The sequence below is a fragment of the Astatotilapia calliptera genome, chromosome 10, assembly GCF_964374335.1.
Source record: "Astatotilapia calliptera chromosome 10, fAstCal68.1, whole genome shotgun sequence".
Taxonomy (NCBI): domain Eukaryota; kingdom Metazoa; phylum Chordata; class Actinopteri; order Cichliformes; family Cichlidae; genus Astatotilapia; species Astatotilapia calliptera.
In genome coordinates this window covers 34,498,459-34,522,709 of record NC_137431.1, presented here as the reverse complement: position 1 = coordinate 34,522,709, position 24,251 = coordinate 34,498,459, and the positions used below count along the sequence as shown (strand labels likewise).

General features: G+C 48.7%; 2 protein-coding genes and 1 non-coding gene across 3 annotated transcripts; all 3 read left to right on the top strand.

The window, feature by feature from the left end:
* The first annotated feature begins 7,102 nt into the window (after positions 1-7,102).
* Positions 7,103-12,070, top strand: LOC145431513 (hepatitis A virus cellular receptor 2 homolog). The gene is made up of 7 exons (XM_080307398.1): positions 7,103-7,167; positions 9,710-9,911; positions 9,999-10,141; positions 10,220-10,291; positions 10,824-10,897; positions 10,980-11,082; positions 11,735-12,070. Exons 1-7 carry the CDS (start codon positions 7,131-7,133, stop codon positions 11,809-11,811), a joined length of 708 nt encoding a protein of 235 aa, XP_080163524.1. The 5' UTR covers positions 7,103-7,130; the 3' UTR covers positions 11,812-12,070.
* A 993-nt stretch (positions 12,071-13,063) lies between these two features.
* Positions 13,064-13,135, top strand: trnad-guc (transfer RNA aspartic acid (anticodon GUC)). Its single transcript has one exon. It is a non-coding gene; the product is annotated as a tRNA-Asp (tRNA).
* Positions 13,136-19,620: 6,485 nt separating this feature from the next.
* On the top strand, positions 19,621-23,875 carry LOC113031050 (CMRF35-like molecule 2). The gene is made up of 7 exons (XM_026182911.2): positions 19,621-19,850; positions 20,251-20,592; positions 20,792-20,854; positions 21,214-21,275; positions 21,646-21,727; positions 21,913-21,940; positions 23,179-23,875. The coding sequence occupies exons 1-7, from the start codon at positions 19,817-19,819 to the stop codon at positions 23,399-23,401; spliced, it is 834 nt and encodes a 277-aa protein (XP_026038696.2). The 5' UTR covers positions 19,621-19,816; the 3' UTR covers positions 23,402-23,875.
* Positions 23,876-24,251: the final 376 nt, after the last annotated feature.

The following is a 24,251-nucleotide window of genomic DNA, read 5'->3' as shown; positions in this document are numbered from 1 at the left end:
GTGCTGAGGGTGAAAATCTAACACAACATCGATGTAAAGGATCAAATATTTACATTTGATTTATATATTTGGTTTTTGTTAGCGACTAAAAAATGTTTCTTATTTTGGGGGCGTGGCCTGTGGACTGCTCAGTTCCTCTGCTCTGCTGCTGCTTCACCTGAGCAGGTGAGAGCAGGCACGCCTCCACCCTGTGACCCGCCCTGATGTGAAACGTTCATCTCTGAGACGTCTTTGGGAAAAAGGGACATTTTAACCACGAGTCAGTTTTTCCACATTATAAGGAAACAGCACTGTGACGAAACCACAGCACGGCGCCTCCACTGTAAGAAGGGAAGAACTTTTTTTACTGTGTGAAAAAAGAGAACATCGTTTGTGTTACTGATGTGATTTAAACACATGAAACAAGAAGAAACGAGAGTGAGACAGAGCAACGCTTACAAACTGGCTGTTTTACAGCTGATCAGACGTTTAGGACCACACCTCCAAATAAACCAAAATAATAATGGAGCGGTTTACAATGCCACTATTCATTCATTCATTCTCACACACTGGTTCACCACAGCTGCCCTGGGGCAGACTGACAGAGGCGAGGCTGCCGTATCGCACCATCGGGCCCTCTGGCCAACACCAGTAGGCGGCAGGTGAAGTGTCTTGCTCAAGGACACAACGATCAGGACAGAGTGCCCGGGGATCGAACCGGCGACCTTACAGTTACAGATATGCTTCCCAACCCCCTGAGCCACGGTCGCCCCGAAAACAGAAACCAAAGCTCCAAACATGAACTCAGTAATGAGGAGCTCCACATTATTGGTGACCACTGCAAAAACTCGTTGCAGTATACTCGATGCGAGCGTTTCCACGAGGTGATGGGAACATCACCTTTATGTCTTAAAGACATAAAGACCTGGATGGCCGCTAACTTTCTGCTTCTTAATTCAGATCAAACTGAGGTTATTGTACTCGGCCCTGAAAAGCTTAGAAATATGGTATCTAAGCAGATTCTTACTCTGGATGGCATTACCTTGGCCTCCAGTAACGCTGTGAGGAACCTTGGAGTCATGTTTGACCAGGACATGTCCTTCAACGCACATATTAAACAAGTATGTAAGACTGCTTTCTTCCATTTGTGCAACATCTCTAAAATTAGAAATATCCTGTCTCAGAGTGACGCTGAAAAACTAGTTCATGCATTTATTACTTCCAGGCTGGACGACTGTAATTCATTATTATCAGGATGTCCAAAAAACTCCCTGAAAAGCCTTCAGCTAATCCAAAATGCTGCAGCAAGAGTCCTGACAGGGACTAGAAAGAGAGAGCAGATTTCTCCTGTTTTGGCTTCCTGTTAAATCCAGAATTCAAAATCCTGCTCCTCACATACAAGGTCTTAAATAATCAGGCCCCATCTTATCTTAATGACCTTGTAGTACCATATCACCCTATTAGAGCACTTCGCTCTCGCTCTGCAGGCCTACTTGTTGTTCCTAGAGTATTTAAAAGTAGAATGGGAGGCAGAGCCTTCAGTTTTCAGGCCCCTCTTCTGTGGAACCAGCTTCCAGTTTGGATTCAGGAGACAGACACTATCTCCACTTTCAAGATTAGGCTTCAAACTTTCCTTTTTGCTAAAGCATATAGTTAGGGCTGGACCAGGTGACCCTGAATCCTCCCTTAGTTATGCTGCAATAGACGTAGGCTGCCGGGGATTCCCATGATGCATTGGGTGTTTCTTCTTCACTCACTATGTATTAACAGACCTCTCTGCATTGAATCATATCTGTTATTAACCTCTGTCTCTCTTCCACAGCATGTCTTTATCCTGTCTTCCTTCTCTCACCCCAACCAATCACAGCAGATGGCCCCGCCCCTCCCTGAGCCTGGTTCTGCCGGAGGTTTCTTCCTGTTAAAAGGGAGTTTTTCCTTCCCACTGTCGCCAAAGTGCTTGCTCATAGGGGGTCATATGATTGGTGGGTTTTTCTCTGTATCTATTATTGTACAATCTACTGTACGATATGAAGCGCCTTGAAGCGACTTTTGTTGTGATTTGGCGCTATATAAATAAAATTGAACTGAATTGAATTGAACATTTCTCCAAATGGTGAAGAGGGCTGCATGAAGGCATCTACTGTCTGGAGCTGTCGTCCATTTCTGTAAACTTCGCTCACCAGCCATCCCTGAAGGTTCTCAGTTGGGTTTAGATCAGGGAGCACGCAGGATGGTCCAACAGAGTGATGTTATTCTCCTGGAAGAAGTCGTAGCGTTGTCCCGTTGATAAACCCAGTGGTTACCACACAGACGAGGGCCAGGTCAGGAGGGATGTTCTCTGCAACATCTGGACACAGCCAGCAGCTGTTTGACAGCCCTGCACCTCCTGATGTTCCACTGAAGGAAAAACCACCCCCTCCACTGTGGAGTGTAGAAAACACCTCAGCTCATGCGGTTCAACAACCCGACCACGTTCAAACAGGGAGCATCCTGACAGGAAAGGACAACGAAGCCACATTTTTGCACAGATTTGGCCTTTTAAAGGCATCAGCTGTAAAACAGCCAGCTTCAGTGTAAGCGTTGCTCTGTCTCACTCTCGGTTCTTCTTGTTTCATGTTGCAGCTCGAGTTGCAACCTTGTGAAGATCCAAACATGCAAAACAGGATGTTTTGACATTTTCAGAACTTTTGATCGGGACTGTTTGATGACGTCACACACTGATTCCAATTAATGAGTAAAATCAGTCACTGTTGTGTGTGCAGGGACAGCCTGAGTAAATAAACTTTATTACTATCAGATTGTTTTTATTGAACCCGTCCAGCATTACTGTCTGTGTGTGTTTGCAGTACTCCTACTCTGTAGCAGTTTTAGGACATCTTCATCCCTCAGCGTGTGTGTGTCTGTGTGTGTGTGACTATGTGTGTGTGTGTCTGTGTGTGTGTGTCTGTGTGTGTGTGTGCGTGGGTTTGAATCGTGTTGCAGTCTTATCGCCCCCACCTGAAACACTCAAACCGCCAAACTCTCAAATGTTCCTGCAGGAAGTCTGTGGGTGAAGAGCGAAAAATAGAGACTCACCTTCTACATCCTGAAGCTGTTCCCTCCTACAGCAGGCCTCTGATGTGTGCGTGTGCGTGTTTTCATATCTCTGTGGGGACCAACAGTTTGAGACTCAAACCGTGTTTTTAGGGTTACAGTCAGGCTCAGGGTCATGTCAGCTGTGACACGTAAACAGACTCCATGTTATGAGCAGTGCTCCACATCAGGGGGCGGGACGAGGCTCATTATGGCAACGCCGCCCTTTAGCTCTTAGCTCAGGAACATCCTGACTGACTCTCTGGTCCCTGTAGCAGTGTGAGTGGGCGGGGCCTCCCCGTGCATGGTCACAGTGCAAACACGTGCACGCATCAACCACCTCATTAACGGGGGACGTTTCCTCTTTCGTCTTCTGTGCAGGCGTTCACATCTTCATCCTCATGTCCAAACGATGCTGGAGGTGGAGTCGATCATCCCGTCAAAACAAAACTTTTATGAAAGAAGGCGGATGCCAAACAAACCCGCTGGGACCATCTGCAGCTCTGACCCCGGGAAGGAGGAAGAACGCCGAGCTCCGCCTCCTGGTCCAGGAATACCAGGGCGAGGCGGGATAGCGTGGTTGCTCGCAGCGGAGGTGGATGTTTGTTCCCACATCCGTCCATTTAAAGTCTGCCTGGGCGAGGACTGCATCGTCCTACATCACAGAGCGCACACCATCGCCTCTGAGAGGAGAGAACAACCGGACAGGTGGAGTAATGCAGCCTGTCCTCATCAGTCTTACAGACAGAGCAGAAAGGGTCAGAGCGAAACCTGAACCCTGTGACCTTCGACCCCGAGGCAGCAGGATGAACCTCGGCGTCACACTGTCAGTGAAGCCAGATCATTAAAGATATCCTGATACGTTGACCTTGGATCCAGCAGGTCTGAGTGCAGCTCACAGCTACCACAGACGTCACTGTGCGGTTTGTTTCTTCCATTTGCTCTGTGGGAACAGAGTGTAATCAGAGTACTCTGTGGGGTCGTGTACACTGATTATGTGCTAATGGTGTCTCATAAAGACATAATGAGTGCGGCTGCACGCTCTTCACTCACACCTGCTGTCATAGAAACGCCTGACACAGACGCCGTGCTCACATTAGCTCACGGCGTCGACGCCGATGCTAATCTCGTGCTCATTAAGCTGAGAGCCTGCCTCTGGACGCCAGCTCGCTCACGGGTCAGAGACGGCTTTAACCTGAACGCACGCGCAGCATTTGACTCAGTTTTAAAGCTGATCTGTGATCAGCAGCAGGGAGCTCAGAGTTTCAGGCACATTCATTCATCACAGTTTCATTCTCTGTCTCTGCTTCCTGGTCTGGTCTTTGTGGTCGATGCTGGTTTCCTGCTCCAGGTTTCAGGCCGTGGTCGGGTTGTGGGTTTGAATTCCTCTCGGGTCGTGACCTTTGACACGATTCATATCAGATTAACTCTCTCACGCGTTGCTTTTTGAGGTTAAAGAGTTCATTTGTTGTGCAAAGTGTTTCATTGGAGCTTTTTTAATGACATCACGTCCCCGTGCGTCTTCTTCTTTGGTGTTTAATGGCAGCAGCTGCAGAATCAGCAGGTCGGATGGAGACGGACGTGTCGTCTCCTCGTCTCAGACACTGAAAGAAACAAACATGCTGCTTCCATCATCGTCGCAGTCATGGCAACCACCAATAAAGTGACATCAGCGGGTAACGAGGTCGACCTGATTTCCCTCCGTCTCCGCCGGGTTAACGAGGCTCTGACCTCCCTCTCCTCCTCAGCAGGCGGCGTGTTGTTGTTGTGAACGTCTCGGCAGCATGAATTAAATCTGAGCTGCGGCTGAGCGCGAGAGGCGAGCCTCCACCTGCTGGGTAACACGGAGATGACTGCGGGCGGAGGAGGCGGGAGGCCGGGCGGGAGCGCATCGTCAATGAATCCTGCAGAGTTTGGAGTTCAGTGAACGTAACACGACCCTCACCCAGCAGGGCGAGAGGCGGAGCACACCTGGACACGTCCCCACATGAAGAGAACAGGGAGCTGTGAGAGTTGAACCTGTGGTCTCATGACTGCAGGGGGAGCTGCTTTACCTGCTGAGCCACTGAAGACTTCAGTCCAGCCTGAACCTGAACTAACAGCAGTGTGAACCACAGAGAGCTGCACGTCACCTCAGAGGCTCTGATTGGTCCTCATACCAGCACCAAACATGGACTCCTCCTCCACAGGTGACGCAGCCTTCATGCTCAGTTTCTGTGCTGAGGCTTGTTTTCCTGCTCAGACTGTGTGCAGGTGTGTAGTGAAGGACCCGAGTCTGTTTTCTGCATCAGGCTTCATCCTGCTGAGGCTTCATCAGCGCTGAAGATGGTCCACGAGGGAACAACGCTACATCCAGCCCGGAGCGTCAGCATCACAGCGTGGGTTCGACTCCCACTGCAGGTATGCAACAACTCAAACCAATAAACTCCAAACTAAAAACCTTCAAGCTAATAAACAAAATAAAAACCTAAACAACAACTAAAAGGAAACAAAACAAACAAACTCTAAAGCTCGCTGCGTCTCACTTGCGTTCGCTTCGTGGATTTGCGTTGTCATCAATTTGTGACTTCCTTCACCTGCGACACACCAGACTGAAGGTAAGACAAGGTGTGTGGGCAAGCTAGCTTGGACTAAGCTAGCTAGCTCAAGAGCTTCTTCTTACTTTGCTTAATGCTAACATGTTAGCTGTTAGCGCATTAGCTTTCTAATGAATAGCTAAGCTAGCTGGGGAGTTTTGTTGTAAATCTGAGCCATAACTCAGGTGGACCTGCTGCTAACACTGAGCCTAAAGACCATTTAAAACTGGTTCTTTGCTCAAGAGCACAGAAATCACAACCAAGTGTGGCTGCCATGAAGCAACAAGGAATAGTACAGCACATTACACCTGATGATGCTGCTCAGGTCCAAATGTTTAAAGTTCCACCTTAAAAATAATTCACTGTTATTGATAGATTGATTATTGATCAACAGCAGCAGAAATAAACTGACAGGAAACATCTTTAAACTCTAAACAGAATGCGAAACCAGGCCAGCAGAGTTACAGCTCACTGCAAACAATATTTTACTGATATTGGCAACATAATGGAAAAAGCTGCTGATGCTGTCAAAGCTTTAATAATGATTCTGCAAATATTGGACCAAATCTGACAGAACGAATTCCTGAGTCACTGCCATCAGCAGAGAAATGTTCCTCACAGCAGTGGGAAAAGGAATCATTGAGACTGTAAACATGTAAATATAAAACATGCACTGATTGTAAAGAAGGTCATAGAAGGAATCTCAGAGCCACTGACATACATCTGCAACTTACTGCAACTTATACGGGGCGATCGTGGCTCAAGAGTTGGGAGTTTGTCTTGTAATCGGAAGGTTGCCGGTTCGAGCCCCAGCTTGGACAGTCTCGGTCGTTGTGTCCTTGGGCAAGACACTTCACCCGTTGCCCACTGGTGGTGGTCAGAGGGCCCGGTGGCGCCAGTGTCCGGCAGCCTCGCCTCTGTCAGTGCACCCCAGGGTGGCTGTGGCTACAATGTAGCTGCCATCACCAGTGTGTGAGTATGTTTACATGAGTGTATATATATCTTTAAGTTGTTTTAAATAAATATATTTCTGATGGACGTAACAGGAAGAAAAAGTGTCGACTACTACTTACTGTTAGTTAGGAAACAGGGGGGTGGGGTTAAATAAGCCGATGCTTCTTCCTGCTGAGTTATTTGTGATTATTGTTTGACTTTGTTTGTTTGTCTTTTTTTCTCTGTTGTTGTTCAGAATAAAGATACAAAAAACAAAACTGACATTTGTTTGATGAAAGGTGAAAGGTCATTGTCAGGTGAGCTTTAACCTGCTGACCATGCTGTCCGTAGTATTGCCGTGAGCACGCTCTGACATGGAGACATGGGGTGGAGCGACGTGGAGCTCTGATGGTGCGACGGCTCATCTCAAACATGTTTGCTGACCTCCGGCCTGTTTTGTGCCGGCGAGACGACTCTATGAATAACTGAGTGGAAAGAGGAAGTCAGAGCGACAACTGACTCATCTGACTGCTCATCCATTTGTCTGTCTGCAGCAGGAACAACACCACCATGCTGCCGCCGCTGCACGCTGTCTGCGTCCTCTCAGGTGAGTGTAACCTGTAGGTCAGGGTCGCTCAGAGCTCCTCTGGGCTGTGGATGTTTGTCTGAGACTGCTGGACCTGGATCCTCACAGAAAAGTCAGAGTCTGGAATTAAAGCAGCCGAGGAGAAAATCTGTCAGGATCAAACTTTTCATGTGTCCAACGCGACACGGACGCTTCTTGAAAGCAGTGAGTTTACAGACGGAGGCCACAGCAGTCATTTAAGGAGGACCTGGTGCTGTCAGGACTTTTTGTTGTTTGGAAAACTCGAAGTGTTAAAGTTTTACCAAGAGAAACTCCAGACTGTGGGAAAGATGAGACCACAGACAGAGCGCTGGACGGACCACAAACACCTCACACCTGCAGGTCGTCAGTGGACACGCTTGAATCAGTTCAGTTCAGCTTTAATTATACAGCACCAAATCACAACAACAGTCACCTCGAGGTGCTTTATATTGCACAGTAGCTCGTACAATAATAGATACAGAGAAAAACCCAACAATCATATGACCCCCTGTGAGCAGCACTTTGGCGACAGTGGGAAGGAAAAACTCCCTTTTAACAGGAAGAAACCTCCAACAGAACCAGGCTCAGGGAGGGGCGGGGCCATCTGCTGTGATTGGTTGGGGTGAGAGAGCCAATAAAACCATTGATGATTTGAAATGATCCCAAAGCTGTCCTCGGATTGGTCAAATCAAACCTCTAAGTTTGTTATCCGGTCGTTAAGTGATGACGCGACGAATCCTACTTCCTGGTCTAAAGTAGTCTGCGTTTAATATGGCTTTTGTGTTGTTAACATGTTTAATGTTTTGTATTTTCTTCTATTTAATCTCAAAAAGCTCCTAAAACAGTCAGTGATCACTGTTGAGCTCCCTCGGCTTTTATTACCACTAATCATTTATTTAAGCTCAGTTTTTAAAACCTTAGGATGTAACTACAGCCCAGCCCATGCAGCAGTATATGAATGACTAACCTCGTATTGTGGATGGATTATCTCAGTTGTTCTCCTGGCTGAAGTTTGGTCCTTTTACAGCATCCTGCCATGCGATTACATTTGTTCCTGACCACCGAGAACACTCACGTTAACTTTTATCGAGTGGAAAAAAAGTTAGCTTGTTTATATTATGCTAACATAGCTGTGTCGCTAGCGGTCACGTAGCACATCATTATATACCAGCTAGCCCAACTTCAGTAACCCTACAAACGTCACTGCTGTTTAGTTTTCTGTCTTCATTTATGCTGGAAGTGATAACAGAGCTGTACGTTTTAATTTGTTTCCAAAACCCCGCAGTCAGGACATGCTATATTGTATTTAGATAGAAGCTAGCGAGCTAACTCCCTGCTAACTTCTAACTCCGTTAAATGTCATAAATTCCGTTTTCATGGATGCCTGGATGTTAAACTCAATTGTTACACCTGGTAGAGCAGAACGCTGATCATTTTATTAAAGATGAAAGACTTTAGACAGTTTTTCAACTCTCAGTAATGCCATAGTGATCGTTTGATGTATGGACCTGCAGCGGAGTTTAGACCCAGACACGGCCAGTGACGTCAGACTGAACAACCGGATAGAAAAAAAATCCTCCTGGATGTAAAGGGGCGTGGCCTTGCTGTCAGTGTTAAGCTGAGCTTAAATGTGTTCATGCTAACATCTCCTGTAATTATGAGCGATCAAAGGTCCTGAGTATGAAAGTGAGGTTTCTCAGATTGACACGTTTGAATGTTTCTCCACAGCAGCCTCACGTTACCATCAGCAGCCAGGAAAACAGATTTCTGTCTCTGACCCTAAAATGAGTGAAGCAGACAAATTAGACCACAAAGCTTTGAAAGGTCACGACCCCGCCTCCTCAGGTCGCCGTGAGGTCTTCGTATCTGCAGATGATACGTTTTCTGTGTGTTTGCGGTAAAACGGCTCCGTGATTATTACCTGACAGAAGAACGTGACGCACCTGTCACGGCATGGCTGGCTGTAGCTCAGGTGGCAGAGCAGGTCAGCCACTAATCAGAAGGTCGGTGGTTCGATCCCAGGCTGCCTCCTGGCTGCATGCCAAATGTCCTTGGCCAAGATACTAACCCCGTGTTTGCCTACTGGTGGTGGTCAGAGGGCCCGGTGGCGCCAGTGTCCGGCAGCCTCGCCTCTGTCAGTGCGCCCCAGGGTGGCTGTGGCTACAATGTAGCTGCCATCACCAATGTGTGGATGACTGAATGTAGTGTAAAGCGCTATACAAATGCAGGCCATTTACCTGTCTGAAAGCTCGCTCGGTTTGCCGCTGCGTGCTCTGAATATTCATGAATAAGAGTTCAAAAAAACACGGCTCACATTCTTTCTTCCTGCTGTTCGTTTTTAAACCGTTTCTGATTTCTGGGGCTGACTCTCAGTGTTTGCAGCTCGTCTGGAAGCCTCGGCGCTCAGCGGCGAGCCGTGACATCGTGTCTGCTGGAGCAGCAGCTTCAGTCAGACTGGTGATGATGGTTTCCAGTATCGGCTGTCCGCTCTGACATCATCAGGTGTCTTTTTAACTCACTCCTGTGTTTGTCTTCCTGTCAGCGCTGACCTGTGTGTCAGCGGTCACCATGGAGACAGTGGTGGGCCACGTCGGGACAAAGGTGATGCTGCCGTGTCGCACAGGGGCGGGCAAACAGGGCGGAGTGGAGGTGTGCTGGGGGCGGGGCAAACCTTCACTGTTCACCTGCCACAACGCTGTGATCAACAGCGCTGCAGCCCGCATCACCTACAGGAAGTCACAGAGGTGAGCGCAGGTGTGCGTCCCATCAGAGCAGACTGTAGCTTCCTGTCAGCATGTGGAGTAAAACCGGCCTTCGTCCCTCCTGTGCAGGTACTCTGTGTCTGCCTCCTCCTCCTCTCTGTCCATCTTCCACTCACAGCCGTCAGACTCGGGTTTCTACCACTGCAGAGTTCAGGTGCCCGGACTCTTCAACGACCAGACCTTCACTGTCCACCTCATCATCCTCAGCAGCCGTACGTCCACACACGCCTGTTCAGAGCGCTGAAAACAACATGAAAACCTCAAAGTGTTTGTTTGTCTTTCGCCTGCAGCTCGCTCTGTGGCCGTAACAGAAAACACTGAGCTCTCAGACGGGGACCTGAACGCACCGCACACCACCACAGGTACCGTTCTCTTTCTCACTGCATGTCTTTACACTCATAGAAGAGTCGCCCCCTGCTGGTCATTAATAATAATAATAATAATAATAATAATAATAATAATACATTTTATTTGAAAGTGCCTTTCAGAGCACTCAAAGTCACTGTACACAGTAATGAAAAAAGCAACATAAAAGCCAGCAGTTTACACAATCATAAAAGAATAAGACATAAGACACATTTAAAATAGCCGAGTGGAGAGGTTATGTGGGATAAACTATTTTGAACTAGTAAGTTTTGAGTTCGGACTTAAAGAAAGAGAAGGAAGAGAAATTATATTTTAGTGTTCGTTTGGAGCTTCAAGAAGCTGCTCGCTGATGCTTCATGCTGTCAGTACAGGAAGCTGTTTGTGTGACGCGGCGTTACCCTGCAGCTGTTGCTAACGTGAGGTCACAGCCATGACCCTGTGAGCGTGACGTCCTCATGTTCAGCATCTTTAAATCTGAACACAAAGTGCGGTCAAGTCAGACGTAAACAAGCATCATCTGTTGGCCAGGTCACATCGCCCAGGAGGCAGGAAGTGACATCACAGGAGACGACACCACGCAGCCAGTGGTGGCTCTGGTTCAGGTACAAACACTTCATGTTTATGTGTTGATGTGTTATGTGTTTCTTTGTTTGTTTTTATTTGTATTTGTTTGTTTGTTGACAGTCAGCTGAGCAGCAGGTAAACGTTCTGCAGACGTTTGTTGGAAACACAGTGAGAGCTTCCTCCCTCGTCTTCATCCCAGCTCTGCTGCTGACCGCAGCTTACAGTCAGTACACACACACACACACACACACACACACACACACACACACACACACTGCTTGCACACATTTAAAAACAGTTTTTGATGTTTTTCTCTTTTCGTTTTTGTCGAACCTGTGAAACAGCGCCACTCTCCTATACGTTCACGTTGTGGTTGAAAGCGGTACTGCAGCTGTGGTCACAATAAACCTTCACTGTGGAGAAGTGGTAAACAGCGCCACCCACATACATGCAGTCATTTAGTGGTCACAGCTGGTACTGCACAGTATGAGTATCCCCGCGGGAGACCGGGGTTCGATTCCCCGACCGGGAGGCGTGATGTTCTTCACCTCCATTATTGACTCTTGTAAAGCTGCTGCTTTGTCGAGACATGAGCATAGACACTTCTGTGTTGATGTCTCAGCTGACTGCAGGTTTCCAACATTATAAACACTCCATCTGCATAACTGCTGAGACTAACACTGGGTCAGCTCGGGCTCATCGTTGATCATTTACACACTGTCACACCTGTTCAGCCAATCACATTCATTCAGGGCCTGAAAGCTGACAACCACCACCCTGACCCCTGACCCCGTTATCTCTGACTGAGGTTTAGTTTTTGTTGAACTCAGAGAAAGCCTGGATCTGTGACAGGAAGTGTGTTTGTGTTCCTGCAGGAGTCTGGAGGTCCAAACAGGAAGCAAAGAGGAGGCCAGACCAATCAGAGAAGGAGGAGGAGAGCAGCGCCGTGTGACACCGACCTGATTATGAAAGTGTTTGAATTCCCATCTGGAACATCTCGGAAAGCCTCAGTCGAACGTTCTCTGCACAAGAAGCAAAATAAATCTGCTGCACTCACCTCAGGAGTGATGTCACTCACGTCACAGGTGGACGCCCTCGCCCCTGAGTGACACGTGTCCTCTGTGAGCTGTGACAGGAGCGATGTTTGTTAATAAACTCCATCGTCAGACTGTGCTTAATGTGTTTAATAAAGTTTTCATGTAAACAGTGAAGAAGTCACTCAGTGTAACTCAGGTAACTGACTCCGCCTGTCTGACATCATCAACAACGTACCTTCAGTCAGCTTTTAGCCTCATGCTCGGTCTGAGCTCCAGCAGGTCATCTCCACATGTCTACCCGCCTAAATGCTGAGAGCAGGCCTGTGATTGGCTGATTAAATATTTGGACTAACGGTGTACCCAATAAAGTGGCTGCTCTGCCTGTTTCCTTGTTCTTGTGCTTCACACAGTTTGCAGAACTTTGTAAGGAAGCTGCTGATAACAGTAAAAACGTTGGCTCAGGTCTCACCACGCTGAGCTGTCACTTTATTAGGTACACCTGTCCCACAGCAGCAGCAGCTCATGTGGAGCTCAGAGCGACCATCAGGACAAAGATGGCTGAACAGGTTTGTTGACGTCACGCAGGCTGCTGTGCTGGGGTTTTCAGCTCCAGGGTTTACTGGGAATGGTCCAACATGAGGAAATCTCCAGTGAGCAGCAGCTCCCTGTGAGAGGAGCATGTCACAGCAGCAGCTCCAATACCAGAGTGTGCAGGAGAGCCTCCATTGTCAGCATCAGCAGGACAGCTGTGGGTCAGTCGGAGAGGGTGGAGTGTTTGAGGTGTCTGCCCCACGCTCTGATCTCATATTATTTGAGCCTGTTAGCAGCACAGCTCTCAGCCTCATGGCCATGCAGGCTGCAGACACCTGTCCACGTCAGGCACGAGGTACAGAAAACACCTGTTAGTTTTACATGTTTTATTGTTTTTATTCACTTCCGTTATCTTTTTATGAGGTTGCATGTTTGCTTTTTTGTTTTTGTTTGTTTGGTTTCTTAATAAGTGAAACGATTTCTAAACTGTCGAAATGTCCCCTCCTGCTGTGATCAGCTGTAGTACTGCTGTCAGACAGCAGGGGGCAGGCCGACCATCGTAGTTATGTCATGGTCACGTTCAGGTAAGACACGTTGTGGATAAAACGAGTACTGCAGGATTAGGAAAAGAATTACTCCTCGTTAGTATAGTGGTGAGTATCCCCGCCTGTCACGCGGGAGACCGGGGTTCGATTCCCCGACGGGGAGAAAATCTTTTTCACCTCCGTGATTCACACATACAGACCAGAACAGGCTCTTGTTTTTATTGGACAAACACACTGTGGAAGCTCCGCGTAATGCTGGGCAGACACTGTGCGACGTTTGGCCCGTTTTGAGTCGTGCGACCGTTTTGGCGATCGGCCCGATTTTGGCCTTCATCGTGCGTCGTGTCGTATACGTGGGGTAACGAGACGCGATTAACACCTCACGACCAGCTCCCGATCATCAATGGCTTGATTTGAAATCCTCGCGACCGTCGTGAGGGTGTCAGCGCAGCTTCTCACACTGCGCACGCGCAAACACAAGTGTCAGCGAAAAAGACGGAGCAGCGGTGCAGCCTGTGATCGGGACACAAGCGACGGAGGCACAACTTTTGTGGCCTCACAAAATGATCACGACCACAACGACCGTGAAAATAGTTGGATTTACATCGCTGCTCAATCACAGCTGATCATGTTTTTCATCAGCAATTTAGCAAAGCTGGTGGTGTGTGTGTGTGTGTGTGTGTGTGTGTGTGTGTGTGTGTGAGACAGAGAGGGAGAGCGATAAGCTTCATGTTATGGACGCACAGTGTGACTCGGGTCGCATCAGAGCATCGTGACCTATGAACTTCTAACCCTGCGAGTCAATCGTGCAGTTTGAGCAGAAGCTGAATAACACGACTGAAAAAAATCGCGCAGTGTAGCCCAGCATTAGACAGCAGGAGAAACAGAAACACCAGGTGGAGAAAATAACATACAGTTAATCACTGAAAGAAAAGTCAGTGAAAAACTGTGTTAGAATAAAATTGGCTTCACAGAGTAAAATAAACGAGTTCATTATACTTTATAAGAATAATAAAACAACATAAAAGTGAAACCACACAGAAATCAGAATGAGGTCAAAATAATCAGCACTTAACGATCGATCACAAACTCATCAACTAATAATTTCTTTATCATTTCAAGTCAAACTTTATTGTCATCTCTGCTGTATCCGGTTACATCAGGACAAAAAACAACAATAAACAGAAATAAAAGAAGAAAATAAATATACACTTCAGACTAAGAGGACTGAGAGAAATTATAATTTAACATTTACAGTTAACAGTGGTTTAAAGTGACCAGTGCAGCAGCCTGTCCACAGAGCAGTGGTGTGGAGCACATAGACTCAGCTAACGGAGTGTGTGTGTGTGTGTGTGCGTGTGCGTGTGTGTGTGTGTGTGTGTGTGTGCGTGTGCGTGCGTGTGCGTGTGCGTGCGTGTGCGTGTGTGGGGGAGCAGGAGAGCTGGTGGTGAGTTCATGATGCTGATGGCTTGTGGGAAAAAGCTGTCTCGCAGTCTGGATGATCGGGCCCCCTGGATGGGAGGAGGGAAAGGAGTCCGTGTGAGTGCTGTTAACAGTCTCTACCGTGGAACCGTGGATGCTGAGCGGTGTGTGGGTGGAGCGAGTCTTCCTGAAGCCGACGATCATCTCCTTGCTTTTGTTCACATTCAGTGTTAGGTTGTTTTCACTGCACCAGAGCGCCAGCTGCTGAACCGCACATCTGTACACTGACTCGTCGTTGTTGCTGATGAGACCAACCACGGCTGTGTCGCCAGCGAACTTGTTGATGTAGCTGGAGCTGTGTAGGGCGGCGCAGTCGAGGAGGGTGAACAACAGAGGGCTGAGAACACAGCCCTGAGGAGCTCCTGTGCTCAGCCTGACGATTCGGACGGACTGAGGCGGAGGTGAAGTGCAGTGGAAACAGCATCCTCGTCGACCTGTTGGGCTGGTGTGCAGACTGCAGCGGGTCCAGAGCGGAGCAGGTCGCTCTTCACATGTGCCATGACAAGTCTGTCGAAGCACTTCATGATGATGGGGGTCAGGGCGACGGGTAATCATTCAGGCAGGATCCTGAGGATGTCTTTGGCACTGTGGTGGTGGACTTGAAGCACGCTGGACGATCATCTGGCTCAGTGATGAGTTGAAAATGTCTGACATCGGCCAGCTGATCAGCGCGGTCTCTCGGCACGCGACCTGGGATGTTGTCTGGTCCAGCAGCAGTGAGAGATCTCACGCTGCAGGCAGACAGATGGTCTGGTCGGTGGTGGGGGGCGTGGCTTTCTTCGCTTGTGTATTGTTCAGGGCATCAAACTGTGTCTCAGGAAGTGCGGCATCTCCATCACAGCTGCTTGGAGCTTGTACTATGTGACACCTGAATGCCACAAACTGTGACAGTCTTTGTGTTGTGGACGCTCTGGATCTTCTTCTTCAATTTCTTTTCTGGATGATTTGAAAATGATAAATTTAAGATTTCATTGGAGATGTTCAGTGTTTTCATTTGAGTCTTTTTCAGATCAGCTGATCAGAGCGCAGCTGAAACTTTATGTATAAATAGACCCTGTGCACGAGAAAATGCTAACTTCCTGGTTTGAGGCCGGGCGTGGGGTTGTACATTTCCGGTAGCTTTACTTGCTGCAAAGATATCCTCCACAATCATGTCCAAAACTCAAAAACGGAAAGATGGCGTTAAGTTACAAAGAGCAGGAGGTGGGAACACTCACCGCTGCTGTGGGCGGTCGTGGCTCAAGAGTTGAGAGTTCGTCTTGTAATCGGAAGGTTGCCTGTTCGAGCCCCGGCTCGGACAGTCTGGGTCGTTGTGTCCTTGGGCAAGACACTTCACCTGCCACCTACTGGTGACTTGTGTGGACTTGGTACAGCTAAATATCCCAGAATGCATTTCATCCAAAAACTCAAACGCTGCAATGGTGGACGAGCGAGGCTAAAAACTCTTAAATATTTCTGGGTCACAAAATAAGCTTTTAAGTTATTTTCAAGCGAGAATGTAGCTGTGTAAACTTCACATATCTGCTCGATTTATCAAGATATCACATATTTCCAAACGCGCTCCGATGTTTTCAGAGACGTCTGTGACCCGCCAGCTCCACAGCAGACAGCGAGGTCAAGAACAGCGGACTCCCGGCACATCGTAACACCGCCGTCACTCCTAAAACGTTGTCATTAACGTGGCTTCACTCCACATCAGCCGCTTTGCTAAAACGCCGGCGTCGGCACATGAGGACGCTGTCAGAGCCCGTCAACGACGTAGATTAGCTGCGTATATACGAATGTGAATCGCGTGATTGGCTGGAGCAGCCGGTCACTCGCTGACTCACACTGCAAAACAGACTTTTTACGTGTTTATTTTAATTTCAATGCAGGTTCGGTTTTTGTGCGCAGAGACCGTGCAACAGTACGTGACTGCAACTGCGCGCAGCTTAGAGGGAACGTTAGTGATGAGTCTTCCCGCCGGTCACGTGGGAGACGGGGGTTCGATTCCCTGACTGTGTGGGAGTGGCCTGAGTGAAGAGGGTTACTCAGATTGACGGGTGGGCAGAGATGTCAAACGTACGGCCTGCGGGCTGAAGAAGGGACGGGGGCAGACGTTCTCAGGCAGCCTTTCCATCAGCACGTTTTGTGTAACGTGACGGAACAAGTGGAAAAAAACGAGCATCAGGCTGCGAAGCTGAGCACAGACTTTATGAAGCTGGATCAAGTCAGACCTGCTGTTATTGGCCAGCCCTAAACCTTGTGTGTGTCACGTATAGACGGGGGTTCGATTCCCTGACAGGCAGCTGTGCAGGTTGGAATTTATCAGTGACAGACACGTCTCACATGAATGATCCCTCTTTGTCAGATCCACGTCGTAACTCAGTGACCAGAACACATTTTAGACCCAGACGTGAACCCGGCGCGGACCTGAGAAACGTAACAACAGCGCCGGGGTTCCCTGCTGTGGTCAAAGGTGGTACTGCAGTGTGTGAGACGCTACGACTAGGGCTGGGTATCGTCACTGATTTCTAGAATCGATTTAATTCTGATTCACAAGGTCCCGAATCGATTCGATCCACGATTCGATTTAATTTGATTCGATTCGATTTAAATCTGGGAAATTTTGACAGTCAGAAATATTATAATTCAGATCAGTACATTTAGAAAGAAAAGAAAGAAAGTGTACTTTATTGGTCCCGGACTTGTGCGTAACAAGCAAACGAATAATGAAGAAAAGGAAACTGTTCTTGAAGTACAGAGAGAGAGAGAGAGAGAGGGGGTGAGAGAGAGAGAGAGAGAGAGGGGGGAGAGAGAGAGAGAGAGGGGGGGGAGAGAGAGGGAGAGAGAGAGAGAGAGCTGTGCATCCTGGTGGAAGCAAAACAGTAAAAGTCAGAGTGAATTCATGACGATGTTCATGTGAAGCGTAGTTTGGATCTTCTTCTGCTGCTGGTTCGGTCAATATTGTTTGGAGAGACATCAAACTAACAGCTTTAGAATCAGCGCATAAAGGGCGTGAACACAAAGCGCCGACAGATCAGAATCAGCAGCTGTCGGCTTTCAGCCCCGACTGTGAGAAAGGCGACATCTCACTGATTCTGATCCGCGGGTCGCGCTGTGTGTTTACGTCTTTGTGCAGAATCCGTGTTCCTGCTCTCATTTACTGTCTTAGCTGTTTGGTGGTTGTTGAAATTTTGTGAGATGTCACCTGAGATTCTGGCATTTCGGGCAAAATAAATTTATATTAAAAAATCGATTCAGGATTTTAATGAATCGATTTTACGTTATCCGAGCCAGAATCGATTTTAATCGATGAATCGATTATAAAAACCCGGCCCTAGCTACGACCTCCCACAGGAAAATGTTTTTATTTTAATGAAACATAAAAATGAAGCAAATTATTTCCTTTTTTCATTTCTGGAGGCTGAAAAAATCTTTCTTTAAAATATGTGTCATGAGTCCAGCTGCAGATATTTCTTACAGCGGGCTGTCAGAGGTGAAAAAGGGAAGTGAAAGCATCCAGGGTGTAGTCACAGGAAACAGCCTCCATCAGCTGCTGCAAACAGGAAACCATGGTGACCACTGCTCTCCAACCACACAACAAACAGCTCTGTGGTGGATGCTGATGGTGTTCCCTCCCTCACATGTGTAGAAATGTGGGTCAGCGCAGGAAACTGAAATCTCACGTTTAGAGAAACTGACCCTCAGATCTCAGGTTACATCACCCACAGTCACATCCTGGTGTTTCTTACACACTGTGTGATGCTGTCATGGCCGACATCACTGGTTCCATTCAAAGCACGGCAGTGAAACAAACATCTGTCAGGGGTTTCTCCACCCAGCAGCAGGAAGTCAGACACAAGGAACAACACAGGATCAGGACCTTTCAAAATAAGAGAACCAGTGGTCTGTGCTGGCTTAGATCTGCATCTCTGGTACACAGTAGCTCCACTGTGCTGATGCTAAAACCAGACATGAAAGCACAAACACCCCGATGAGTCAGAATGCTGCCACCACCGTGCTTCACTGCGGGGGCGTGGCCTCTGCCGTCTTCCTCCAACCACGAGCAGCGTCTCAGCTCGTCTGGCCGAAGGACGCTTCAGCCTGCAGGACCTTTGTCCTGCTCGTCCTTCAGTCTGGCTGCAGGCGTCTGTCCAGCTCACCTGAGACCTCTGTTTGTTCCTGTCCACGGTTCAGTGACGTCTTCCTTAGGACTAAACCTCCCACAAGTGTCTCTCCAGTAGTTCTGGACTGTTTGCAGACTCTGTGGCTGAGGCTACGTCCACAATGAAACACGTTTCTGTTTAAAAACGCAACGTTTGGCCTCCCGTCCACACTGAGACGGCGTTTTCCTCAAGGAGAAACGCAGCGTTTTGAAAACGAGTACATTTCAAAACGGAGCTGTCGTCGCAGTGTGGACACTCGAACACGCAGACTTTCTAAAACGATGATGCATTTTAGTCATGTGATGCAGTCACGTGACCAAATCAAGCGGAGGACACTACACAGCAGCTGTTTTGTTTGCTCTCAGCTTTGACGGCCCTGTTACAGATCTGTGCTGCAGACAGCTTTCCTTCAAATCTTTAATTCTCACTTGAGTTTGTGCTTTGGACCGTTTCAATGTGGACGCACGGCTCTGTGAAAACGACTGGAAACGCTAGCGTGGACGCCGTTTTCAGATCTATCCGGCCGGTGTGGACGTGGCCTCAGTGTGTAGTCGTCCTGATCCTGTTACCGTGTGAACACAAATCACTCTCAAGGAAACTGGGATGTTTCAAATTCTCTGTCATTACAATAACAGGTCACATGACTCGGGCTTTATATTTGATATGAAATGTGATATTCAACACTATGAACGTGATCGGTGATGAAAGACCTGCGGGAGCAAACACTGAGCTGTGGGTTCAACTCTGTCGTCGCTGAACCGCCGCAGTTTACCTCCAAGCCCCGCCCACCGCGTGGAATCATCATATCTGTAAAAGGTGAAGGTTTTTAGGAAGGAGTCACGAGAGAACACGAGCTGCATGTTATTGATGATGAATAAACCAGAATTATTATTTTAGTTCAGCAGATAAAAACGTCATCAGGTTATAAAACAATGAAATAAACACGAGTAACGACAGTCATGTGATCATAAATCATCACATATGATCTGTAAAAGCCAAAGTAGTGTAAGTAATCAGAGTAAAAACAGACTCGTCTGACTGAGCACAGTAAACCGAGAGCTGCTCTCTGATTGGTCCCTGCCTGCTGTGTGTGATGCTCCTGCCGCAGCAGCGTGTGGTGCTGGTTTTTACGCGTCACTTCATTTCTTGCAGCGTGCAGCTGTGGTGGCTGTCAGCAGCTGTTGGAGCTGCTCTGAGGCGCATTCAGCTCCGTCATGAAGCTCAGGCTGCTGCTCGCTCTGCTCTCAGGTAACTGCTGGCTCTCTTTCCCTGAAACTCTGTAAACACAGAAACTTTAGCCGCTCTGATGTCACTGCTGCGTTCTTCTTCTGCACTTTTGTAGCTTTAGCCTGAGTTTGCAGGATGAGTCTTGTTCAGACTGCAGCGAGTAAAGACGAGGAGCTGCTGTGGTTATTACTCGTGACAGGGCTGAGTCTCTGTGGTAGAGACGTGCAGAGGTCTGAGGACGAGCTGCTGGTGTTGTAACAGCTGTAACGTGGGCTCGTTCCCGCTGACCTCCTGCAGGCTTACAGGCCGAGGTCAGCGAGGGTCAGAGTTCAGGTCAGAGGTGACCTCTCCGATAGTCTGACCTGATCTGAGCAGAGTTTGGATCTGATGTAACAAAGCTTTCCTCTGTTTCTGTTTCCAGTCTGTGAATGTGACAGCAGCAGGGTCAAAGGTCACACAGGTCAGGACGTCACTCTGCCCTGTAAATATGACAGGAAATATCACGCCGCTCTGTCAGCGTGCTGGCAGCGAGGAGACATACCGTTCAACAAGTGCTCCAATCAGCTGATCTCCACAGATGGACTCAGAGTGTTAACCAGAGCTTCCAGCAGGTATGAGCTGCTGGGCCGACTGGAGGACGGAGACGTGTCTCTGACCATCATGAACCTGACAGAGGGAGACGCTGGACAATACGGCTGCAGGGTGGAGATACCCGGCTGGTTCAACGATGAGAAGCATCACTTTGACCTGAGCGTCGCCACAGGTGAGTCTGCAGGTTCGACCGAGCTCACGTGTCGGGATCATCGTCCTGAACCATCAGCGGCTCTCTGAGGACGACTCGTTCATGTCGCTGACAGCAGCTCAGAGAAGCACATCTGTGAGATCCAGATGTTGATTTACAGCTGATCAGACTCGGAGTCAGCTCTGATGCTCGTTGTGTTCATGTCATTGATCTGTTTCAGACGCTCCCACGGCCCGCACGACAGACACGCCCACAGAGTCGACGTCGTCCTCTCCGACTGAAGGTGACGACAGAGCTGCCGTGAATCTGTTTGATGTAGCGACAGAATCTGAAAGCAGGAAAAAGGAGAAATTCAAATGAACTCAGATAATCCAGTCAGGAGCTCTGAGGTGAACGGGTGATGAAGGTGACGATGACCTACAGAGACCAGCAGCGTCTGTGTCAGTCAGAGGAAGTGCAGGTGTAAAGTTTTCAGTTAACTTTATTGGACACTTGAACATCGACGACGCCGCAGTGGACGACCTCTGTGTTTGTGTCTCGTGGGTTTCGTACAGTCAGACGTGTCAGGGTCAAATGAGAGCGCTATGACATCATCCTGCTGCTGACACGCTGTCCTAAAAATGTCTGCTTTCACGTCCGCAGGTCATGTGACCTCCACAGAAAGCCCCCTGACGGCCTCCTCCGGTGTGAAGCGCAGCCACGAGGTGAGAAAACGAACGAACGCTGTGAAACGTGAGACGTGTGACGCCACCGCCACACGAAGACGAAGCTCAGCACGAGCGCCACACTGATGTTCTGAGCAATGAAAATATTATTTGAACAGACTGCACAGTGCACCCTCGCTGTGATTGGTGGATCGATATCAGCAGATAAGTTAAACAGGAAGTAAAACCAGACTGTTTATAGACCCTGATGATGAAGATGATGAAGTCAGATTATGACTTGATGTCTCGCTCTGACAGTTTCTTTGTAGGTTTTGAACATCAGTCTGAGCAGTGATTGGCTGTTCCTAATAAAGTGTCAGTGTTTGAGCAGACGCGGGCCTCGCTGTGACGGTGATGTCGTGTTTTTCAGGGTTCGCAGACGATGGCGCCTCTGATCGCCGTCCTGCTGGTCTTCGTGTTTCTGCTCACGCTCGGTGGACTCGTCGTCGCCGGTGAGTACGAGAATAAACCCGTCTGTTCTCACGGCCTCGAAACATCGAGGACGGCGACCATGGTCGGTGTGGCAGCGGGTTCTTAATCCCGCCCTCAGTGATGCAGGAAACATTTATTAGTTTGAACTGTGTTTTACTCTGTGACGCACGGCGAGCTCCTCATCACGTCGTTTGTGTCTCTGCAGTGAGAAGACTGAAGCAGCTCGTCAGCACGTGAGTGAACTTCCTGTTTTCTGAATAAACGCCGTGTCTGAGCGCCTCGATCGCCGCTGATGAACCCTGAGTCAGGTTTGACCTTCGTGGGGTCTCGGCTCGCGGGCCTTCGGCGCGCTGCGATCATCTTGGCAGCGTCTTCTCACGACTGAGCGCGCTCAGACTGAAACTCACAGATAAAGAAACCCACAAACCACGCGGGCGATTTCAAACGAAGGCGAGCTGAGCAGGAGGTTTCAGGTGGCGTTGAGATGCTGAGCGAGAACGAAGCAGCCTGATCGTTAAAGCCCAGCACGCAGGCCCACGGGCCCAGATGTGTCCACGCTGCTGTCACAGCGCCGGAGCAGAAAGGCGGAGCGTCACGGCCGAGGCTGTGTGCAGCGGGCTGGCAGCCATGTTCCAGCGCAGTCGCAGGGTCGCAGCAGAAAGAGGAACTCGAGGATGTTTTATGCACGTGTGACAGTCATGAACGGTGACCAGACGACAGGAAACAGGAAGTTGAGGTTGTGGTCGTGCAGCCATAAAAACTTTGAATAAACTTTAAATACGTGTAAGTGAGGCAGGTGGAGCGCACAGCTGCGGCACATCTGCAGAACACCTGAGATCATCATTGTTTCCATAGCAACGCTCTTCACATCTCCTGGGGTCCGGGTGATGTACGACCAGCATCAGGAGCTCCACCCGTGAGCCCGCTGCAGACTCCGCCCACCAACCGCAAGAGTTTCGGTTCCCTGCTGCTCGGCTTACCAGAAGCTGCGAGCGAGGAGAGGAAGCTCTGAGGTTTACACCCTGCCTCCTCCTCATCCTCGCCCGGCCGAGCGCCCCGCGCTGAAATGTCACAGCCTGAATTAGAGGGTCACATGACCACTCAGCCTGAAGCACGGCGTAACCAGCGTAACTCTGTGACCTTTCAGAGTCTGCTGGGACTCATTTTTAAAGTTTGAGGCTTTTACTTTGGAAAATCAAACTCGTTATGAAGCAGGAAACGGATCCACGCAGCAGAAATATAAACGATCATCGGCGACAGTGTCAGGTCACCAGTTTATGATCAAACGTGTCCGACACAGTCGATCGGCTGCCATGGTTACTTTAAGATCAGTCATCGTTTTTTATTCAAATTCATCTCAAAGGTTTTAAAGCTGACATGTCTAATGAGAAGCTGGAGCTTCTCTACAGGAAGTCTTTCACTGTCCACAGGAAGTCGCTGTGATGATGAAACTGATGCTCTCCTGTCTCAGCCCTCAGGAGAAGGTCGGCCCGGGTCAGCAGGTCCAGTTCAGCTCCACGGCGTCCACTCTGCAGCTGCAGAGCTCCACCGTGGACAACATCTACCAGATGGAGAGCGACGGTGATGGCGGCGATGGCGGCGATGGTGGCAGTAGCGATGGTGGCAGTAGCGATGGCGGCGGCGGTGATGGAGGTAGAGGAGAAGATGGGGGAGACTATGAGTACTGCCCCTGAGGTCCCACCCACCCGCCTGGAGGCAGGATGATAACAGGAAGCAGGAGCGTATCTCTGATTGGACACTTTGCTTTGAAAGGCTCCAATCACAGAGCTCCGGGTGTGCAGCAGGTGTAGTTGCTGCCTACAGATACAGCGAGCTTTTATTCTGATAGGTTGTTTTTTCAGAGTTAACCTATAAGTATCCACAGTGACACAGGTGACCCCGCCCCTTTAGACACCCACGAAAGTTCCCTGTAAAGTTTTAAACTTTCGTTTGATGTCTTGTCATGTGACAAGCGAGGGACTCGTGACAACACGTCCTGTCTGACACGTGACCTGAAGCCGTCAAACTGAAGACGGTCGTCAGATTTTTATTGTGACAAACACACATAAGGTCATGTGACGTGCTTGTCACACGGCACCAATCATCTGTTTTCTTATTGATCAATATGTTTCCTGTTGTTGTTTAAACAATAAAAGCATGAAAAATGAGTGAAATTGTTCAGATTTGGCTATTTCAGTCTGTCCTCACACGGCGAGTCGCGTCCTGATCTCTGAAGCTCCTCGCTGGAGCCAATCAGACGAAGCACGTCACGGATGGGCGGAGCTCCTCGTGATGTAAGTCTGATGGTCAGTTTTCTGCAGCAGCTTGTTGAAGGTGCCTCAGCTCTGAGTTTTACAGCATCAGAGCGATGTAAACATGGCTTTCTAAATATGGAAAACATTTCTCGTGTGTGTCTCCTCTGTGACATCGCTGACAGTGGGAGGGGCTACTTTTAATTAAGCTTCAGTGATGTAAGTAAGTAAAATGTATTTATATAGCACATTTCACAGATAGAAATCACAAAGTGCTTCACAATAAGATCAG

Excerpts from the sequence above, each read along its gene's own strand:
- LOC145431513 (XM_080307398.1), top strand. The coding sequence starts at position 7,131 with ATGCTGCCGCCGCTGCACGCTGTCTGCGTCCTCTCAG. Across the intron at positions 10,292-10,823 it reads CGCACCGCACACCACCACAG|GTCACATCGCCCAGGAGGCA; the intron begins GTACCGTTCTCT and ends TCTGTTGGCCAG. Across the intron at positions 10,898-10,979 it reads CAGTGGTGGCTCTGGTTCAG|TCAGCTGAGCAGCAGGTAAA; the intron begins GTACAAACACTT and ends GTTTGTTGACAG.
- LOC113031050 (XM_026182911.2), top strand. The coding sequence starts at position 19,817 with ATGAAGCTCAGGCTGCTGCTCGCTCTGCTCTCAG. Across the intron at positions 21,276-21,645 it reads GTGTGAAGCGCAGCCACGAG|GGTTCGCAGACGATGGCGCC; the intron begins GTGAGAAAACGA and ends CGTGTTTTTCAG. Across the intron at positions 21,941-23,178 it reads CTGAAGCAGCTCGTCAGCAC|CCCTCAGGAGAAGGTCGGCC; the intron begins GTGAGTGAACTT and ends CTCCTGTCTCAG.